This window comes from Rattus norvegicus, chromosome 20, assembly GCF_021556685.1.
Source record: "Rattus norvegicus strain SHRSP/BbbUtx chromosome 20, alternate assembly SHRSP_T2T, whole genome shotgun sequence".
NCBI classification, from domain to species: domain Eukaryota; kingdom Metazoa; phylum Chordata; class Mammalia; order Rodentia; family Muridae; genus Rattus; species Rattus norvegicus.
The window spans coordinates 5,299,280-5,306,665 of record NC_141553.1 but is presented as its reverse complement, the minus strand read 5'-3'; the positions used below and the strand labels follow the sequence as shown (position 1 = coordinate 5,306,665).

Here is a 7,386-nt window from a genome sequence, read left to right as displayed (position 1 = left end):
AAAAGAGCCAAGGAAAAGCACAAGAAACACACACACACACACACACACACACACACACACACACACACATTCACACACACAGAAATAACATAAAAGCACAAAACCTGAAACCATAAAATATAAACAAAAGCATTGTAAGTCGAAGAAGAAGAGGAAGAAGAGTAAGAGGAGGAAGAAGAAGAATGAGGAAGAGGAGGAAAATGGGGAAGAAGAGGAGAAAGAGGAAGAAGAAGAGGAGGAGGGGAGAACAGAAGGGGGAGGAAGAGGGGAGGGGAAGAAGGAGGAAGAAGAGGAAGAGGAAGAGAAGACGACTGTTAGCTCATACATGTTGGACCATCTTCTGCTGGGACAGGAGTCTGCCCTTAAGTGTGATTTATACCCAGTGAGATGTTTTTATTTACTGTTTGTTTCATTCACTTTACAACTTGACTGCTGGTCCCCCCTCCCACAGTCCTTCCCCCCATCCTCCCTCCCCTTCTCTAAGACAGTAGAGCCCCCCCAGAATCCCCCCACCCTGGTACATCAAGTCTCTGTAGGGCTAGGCAGAGGTGCTTTTTGTTTTAAGATTGTCATATAATTAAATCAGAGCTTAAAAACTGTGAAGGTGGGGAAGAAGTTAGGAGATGCAGGTGGAGTTCCGCTAACAGGAAGCCCTGAGTGACAGGACAGGAGGAGGATAAAGCACCCTGGGGGCTAGACCTGTCAGAGATGTGAGCCAGAAGAGGGTGATGACTGTAGATGTCAGCAGAGGGGATGGGGGGGCACCTCTCGGCTGAGGTAACACCTCATGGCAACACTGAGTTCCTGAATAACAGAGCACAGGGTATGAGGACAGTGGGTGAGAGAAGAGACTTCAGGGATTGTTGGGGACCAAGCAAGAGGAAGGGCAGAACAGCTGTAGAACCCATGGGATGTAGCCCACCGGTTAGTGCAGTCCTGGTGGGTGTGCCTCGGAGGGAAGGAACCCAGAGGACTAGAGTCCTGAGGACTTCATGCTGTTCCGGAGCACTGCTCTGCTTGCTGCCCTCGAGGTCACCCGATCCCCCTAACCTACGTGGTAACTGTAAAGGGGTTTCCAGCCCCAAACTGGGCAGTGTCGTTGGTACTTACAATAATAATGACTGGTCTTTCCCAACCATTGCTGCCATAGAAGCAGGTTAACGAATCAACCTCCACCCTCAGAAAGAACTTAGAGATGTAAATATTTAGTCATGACCACCACCCTTAGAAAGAATTCGGAGATGTAGATTGTCAGTAAAGTTTGGTTACAATGTTTTTGCTCATGGCTTCAACGTACAAATCTTGGGAAATATTTTAAATTTCAGAAAGACATAATCTTGATAATTGATTTTTTTTTTTTTGAGGTCACGGAACAAGAAAAATGGCAGCCTGGTTAGCACTGGCTGACGTGCCTTTTTTGCTAAAGCCGGGCTGGGGATCAAAGGTGTAGATTAATTTCGTGTACCCCTTTTTGCCCTTGGCTTCCTGACATGACTTAAAAATGGTTAATGAGTAGACGTGCACCCTGAAAGTTTAAGCAGAAATGACTGATTGTTCTTTATATAGAAGTTTAGATTTGCAAGTTTTTAAAGATTTTTATAAGATTACTTAAGCAAATAACAAAATAATCAATCCCCATATTTTGTAACCACAAATTATAAGAAAAACTGGCTGAGAAAATAATCTTGCTTGCTTATACTTTGTTAATTTACAACGTGCTGCTTAGTTACAAATGTACATGGGTTCTTGGGAATAACTTGGTTTTCACTCATAATAGATGAAATAATGTGAGGATATTGGGGAGCATGGGCTTTTTAAAGTATACTTAGTGTAATGTAATCATTTAAAGAAAAATAGAATGTCACCACATTCTATTTTTTGTACTGCTTCAAAGATTTTCCTGCATTGTATAAGGTGTAGGAGAAGAAAGTTAGTTGTTGGAAAGCTTTGCTTCATCCACCAAACGTGTTTGTATGTACATGTGTGTGTATGTCTGTATGTGTATTTGTGTGTATGTTTGTATAGGTATATGTGTGTCTGTGTGTATGTGTGTATAGATACATGCCATGTGTGTATATGTGTATATGTGTGTATGTGCATGTGTGTATATATGTTATGTGTGTATATGTGTATGTGTGTATATGTGTATGTGTTGCATGTATATGTATGTACATGTATATGTGTGTGTATATATGTGTATGTATGTGCATATATGTATCTAGGTGTATATGTGTGTGTATATGTATATATGTATATGGATAGATGTATGTGTTATATGTGTATATGTATATACGTGTATTGTGTATGTGTATATGTGTGTATATGTGTGTATGTGTGTATGTGTGTGTGTATGTGTGTACATGTGTATATTTCTATTCATGTGTATGTGTAAAGTTGTTGGAGCTTGTTAGAGTTTGCCTCATCCTTCAAGTGTCTTTCACCAGCCCCAGAGAATCAAGTTTTTTTCCCTCAGAGAAAAGTCTGCTGAGTAATCAGTCATCAACTCCATTCCTGCCTCAGCTTACTGACCCACCGCCTTACGTCTGAATTACAGATGCAGAGAATCCATAAACCTGATTGATTTAAAGTCAGATGCCAAATGTGACCCCAGGAGAAGGCGAGGGCATGTCCCCACACTCTGGTGTGACAGTCACAGGAGCTTCTCCGGTCTCAACAGATAAAGATGGGGTCAAGACGCATCAGCTGTGTGTCTTCTCATTTTCACCCTTGGTCTAACTCTAAAATGTACACGAGATATGTGAAGGCAAGCACCAGCCGCTACCAACCCCACAGAGCTCACAGTATGAAGAGGCACGTGGCGTGAGAAATATTTGCAGCAGTCATCCCTGTGGCTCGTGACTTTAAAAGACAGAGAACGCTGAGAGTTTCAGAGATGGAATCACTGTGTTTGAGACAGCATAGTGAGGAGAATGGGTTTGATTTTTTTTTTTATAAAAGACAGAATGGAAGAAAAACAACAGTTTTGGAAGCCGTAAGAATGGTTTGTGAGAAGAAAGCTGGTGCAAGGGCAGAAGCCAGGTCTGTGGGAGGTGTCAATGAGGTGAGAGGCAGTTTGGAAGCCCCTGTGTGGCCTCTGATAGTGGAGGTGATAACAGCTTTGGTGGAGGTTGGTTCCAAGGCTTCGAATTAATCTGGGCCCCAAAATTGTGAATCTGTGGTCCTTGTCTCCAACTGTTTTTTTATTGATCAATAAAGAGTCAATGGCAGGGCAGATAAACCGAGGCAGGACCTTTAGGTTTGCAAGGGCTAGGAACTGGGAGAAAGGAAAACAAAGGATCACCAGGGGAGATGGATGGGACATAAAAGTTGCAGGAGAGAAAGCCACACAGCCATGTGAGACTCAGGCGGGTGGCCACTGGCCACTTCCCCGGCTGGGCCTGGGCTAGCAAGGGAAGGTTTAGGAGTGTCAGGAGTACCGGAGGGGAGTGTGGGGAGTGTTTGCTAGCAGGGGAAGGTTTAAGAGTGCCCAGCCTTGTAGCCTTGTATTGACATGTGTGTGTGTGTGTGTGTGTGTGTGTGTGTAAGTCTGTGTCTGTGTGTGTATATGTGTGTGTGTATGTGTGTGTATGTCTGTCTGTGTGTGTATGTGTCTTGGTGTCTGGGTGTGTGTCTGTGTGTGTATGTATGTGTGTGTGAGTGTGTGTGAGTGTGTGTGTGTGAGTGTGTGTGTGTGAGTGTGTGTGTGTCTGTGTGTGTATATGTGTGTGTGTGTCTGTGTGTATGTGTGTGTATGTGTGTGTGTGTGTGTGTCTGTGTGTGTATATGTCTGTCTGTGTGTGTATGTGTCTTGGTGTCTGGGTGTGTGTCTGTGTGTGTATGTATGTGTGTGTGAGTGTGTGTGTGTGTGTGTGTGTGTGTGTGTGTGTGTGATGTGAGAATCCAAAGAGGTCCTGGGCTGGTGCATGCATGTGACTTGTTGGGAGCCAAAGCTGTGTAGCAAGTTCACTGCTACACAGCTTACAGAGAGGAAGCACACAGTGGGGCAGCAGAGCCCTAGTGTTTTGCCACAGCCATCCCTCCAAATCCTCAGACAGCTCTATGAAAAAATCATCTCTCCCATGTTTTACATTTCTGCCAAAGCAGAGATGGGTCAGAGGACTTGCCCACAAGCTCAGCATTGGGGGGGGGGGTGTCACAGCTTTCATCAGTGTTGATAACCCCATCGTTTATCCCCCATGTGCATATATCACAGACTTTGATTTTTCTGTGTCTGATGTTTATGTGGGTTGTGAAACTAGGAAGTAGGGGGGTTCATATGGTGCAAGGAGAAGTAGGGTCCTTTTTGTGGACTCAAGCCAGAGACTGTGGGAGAAAAATAAATGCAGATATGTTCAAGTCACAAACACCAAACAGGCTCTAACCCACCCTGGGGTCTCAGAAGGAGCCTCCAGTTCTCTAGAATAGCCCACAGATGCACATCTTCTCGAAGGCTATTTCCTCAGCTGCTGTGTGCTGCAAAGGAAAACCACCACCCAGCCAAGGTTCCGCGTGGGAACAGGCTGCACAAGCCCTGGCATCAGGAAGAGAGAAAGAGGAAGCCCTGGGTTCAGCCTCACAGGTGGCCAGGCAGCGGCCTCACAACCTACAGAGGATGCACTCGGATCTCCCTGCGATGCCCTCACTGACTCTATGACACTTCCACAGAAACCTTCTGATTAGATCAATATTTTACTTATTTTTTTTACTAAAATGAAATATACAAAATAGAACATATAAGGTTCTGTTTTTACACAGAAACTCCTTTGCCTGGCATAACTCAACACAGACAAGCCCTGTGTGAGAAGTTAATTTCATATAGTGATTTATCAACTCCTTTCAGGGTCTAAGGGAAGATGACACAGGTATAGGTGTTACTAGAAGAAACTTGAAAAGCAATGGCTGATGTACAGGGGCCTCTCACACAAGTCTGAGAGCACAAACATCCCGGCTTCTGTCAGGGGACATAGTTTGGATTTCATGTGAGGACTGTGTGTGGTCACAAAAAACATCAATAGCTTCAAGGGACTGGGCCCAAACAGTGAGGAAGTTAGCGCCTTCTTCCCCCTACCCTCAGCAGCTCAGAACCTGATGTGTGCACTTACATTGGGGATCCCTGACCAAAGCCCTTGGAGAGGTCAGCATCATCAGCATCACGGTCACAGCAGCCTCTGGGGAGCCACACTCTCATCCTGCTGCAGGAGAGATGGTGGTCTCATACCCTGGCAACGGTCTCCTCACCCTGTCTACACCCCAGGCCATAAGAACCAGGAGACTCACAGCTTTGCTGGATTGAGTAAGGGCAGTACCGAGGAGCCAATCAGCGTCAGATGTGAACAGCATCATCAGTTGCTAGTTAGGAATTCAATATGAGGGTCCTCTTTGAAACCAGCTATTTCTTTTTTATTTACTATTTTAGTGCTGGATCCAGTTGCAGCTGAAACAGTTTAATTGGGCCAGCTCTGGGATGGTCAGTCACTCACTCAGCAGTTTGCACACTGGGGAAGCGGTTCCTTCACAAGGCTGTTGGGATAATTGTGTATTTGAAACTGTGTGGGAGCAAAGGAGGAGAAGGAAGACGACTGTCAGCCAGGCACCTTTAGCCTGAAGCTTACTGCGCTTCGGTTTAATGGTGTAGATGCTGAAAGTGATTTAAGTGCATCCACTTCAGGGGAAGTGGGGAGAAGGCTGTGGCGCGAGAGCCTCCGGGAGCAGCCTTCCCCGGTAACTGATGACATTAGAGAATTCAGCTTCTTGATTGGACAGTGGAATCCTCACTGCCTTCAGTTAGGGAAATCCTAAGAAGTTAATGGAAAGAGAAGGTTAGTCACGGTGTAGTCCTGATACAAGCGGCGTGTCCAGCTCGTCTCCGGCCCTCTGTGTAGTCCCTGGGCAGGGCGGCAGCCCCGCAAAAGCTGCTGCACCACAAAAGCCCTCAAGGCGGCGGCAGGCCTCTCCACACCGCCCCAGCCTTCGACGCCAAGGTAAAAAACCCCCGCAGGAACTGTCCAAAATGGCGGCTCCTGTTAAAATGGCGGCACTGCGACGTCTCAGCCTGCAGCACCGCGACGTCTCAGTCACAGGAGCTGTCTATGGTGGCACATCTGCTGTCCCGCCTCAGTACAAGCTTCTCCTCAGGGGCTGTCCACAGTGGCTCCTTCTTTCCTATCTCGGCCTACGGCCTTTGTGAAATACTGCCGCCAGAGCTATCCACCATGGCAGCCCCACAGAGATGGCGCCAAAGTAAAAGCTGGCAGAGGCCGGCTGCAGCCAGGAAAGACTTCCCACCACAACCCGTGGGTCCGATGCAGGGAAAAGGGAGTGAAAAAAGGCCACCAATCCCCGAGTTTCACACACACACACACACACACACACACACACACACACACACACACACACACACACACACAAAACAAAAAAACCCCCCCAAAAAAAAAACCCAACCAACCAACCAAACAAACAAACAAAAAAAACCACCAATCCCTGAACAGGAAAACCCACCAATCCCTGAACAGGAAAACCCACCAATTCCTGAGCTCCCCTAAGCTCAGGACTTAAAATCCCACCAATCTTAACTCTGGAAATATCTGCCCTGAGAAGCTCCGCCCCCTCAGAAATCCTATATAAGCACTGTCCCTTTGTCCAGTTCCCTGCTATTCACTCCCAGGAGCAGAGGGTAGCCATCCCTGGATTCGTCCCTCCACACCGTGGATCCTCCACTCGCCTCAGAAGAAGCCAAGAAGAAAAAGAAGCAATGAAGAGAAGGAGCGGGGCTGAGGCTCCTGAGCTCCTTAGCTCAGCTGGGGAGACCCTCCCCTGGGAGCTGTAACGCCTCTGCTGAGGAGGCTTCCTCTCAGAGCTGTGTGGTTCCTGGGCTCCCGTGTCTCAGGATGCCTTTCCCTTGGGACACTGTCCCATAGATCTGTGTGGTTCCTGTACTCTCCTGCCTCAGGATGCCCTTCTACTGGGATACCATTTCCAACAGAGCTGTAAGGTTCTTGTGCTTCCAAGACCCATAAACACGTTTTAGTGCAGTGACTTGGACAGGTTCTCCTGGTGCCTGTGCTCCCACTAGTTCTGGGGTCTGAGCCGCACTAGGACTCTATCCCACATCTCCAGTTGGCCTGCAGTAGTCTCACCTTCCAGCTCACTGCTTGCTTGACACACCATCTGCCAGTGACAATTAGGTAAGCTTCCCCTTCTGGTTGGTGTAAATGCTTCCCTGAGTCCCAGGACTTGGCTGTTGGGTATCTGGCACCCCTCTGGTACTCTTAGAGGTGGAGGTACCTCCAGCCAGAGTCTTTAAGACTACAGCTGGCCCTCATCACCTGACCCTAGTCTCCTGCCATTGACGCTGCTATTCTGCAGTTCCCTTAGATCTCCTGGGCT

The 7,386-nt window shown here is 47.2% G+C and overlaps 2 protein-coding genes across 22 annotated transcripts in view; one reads left to right on the top strand and one right to left on the bottom strand.

Annotated features, from left to right (window-relative positions):
* Positions 1–4,677: 4,677 nt before the first annotated feature.
* Btn3a2 (butyrophilin, subfamily 3, member A2) overlaps positions 4,678–7,386 on the bottom strand; it is a 75,112-nt gene continuing 72,403 nt past the window's right edge. For all 3 annotated transcript variants that reach the window (XM_087597031.1, XM_087597033.1, XM_087597035.1), the window contains exon 11: positions 4,678–5,795. In XM_087597031.1, coding sequence (XP_087453157.1) covers positions 5,785–5,795 — 11 coding nt within the window. In that variant the 3' untranslated portion in view covers positions 4,678–5,784. The remainder of the gene's footprint in view (positions 5,796–7,386) is intronic.
* Positions 5,682–7,386, top strand: part of Tsbp1 (testis expressed basic protein 1) — a 60,534-nt gene continuing 58,829 nt past the window's right edge. For 12 of the 19 annotated variants that reach the window (XR_015644981.1, XR_015644979.1, XR_015644974.1 and 9 more), the window contains exon 1: positions 5,682–5,981. The gene's annotated coding sequence lies outside the window, so the exon portion shown is untranslated. The remainder of the gene's footprint in view (positions 5,982–7,386) is intronic. The other 7 variants (XR_015644983.1, XR_015644980.1, XM_087598087.1 and 4 more) reach the window with 2 other exon arrangements.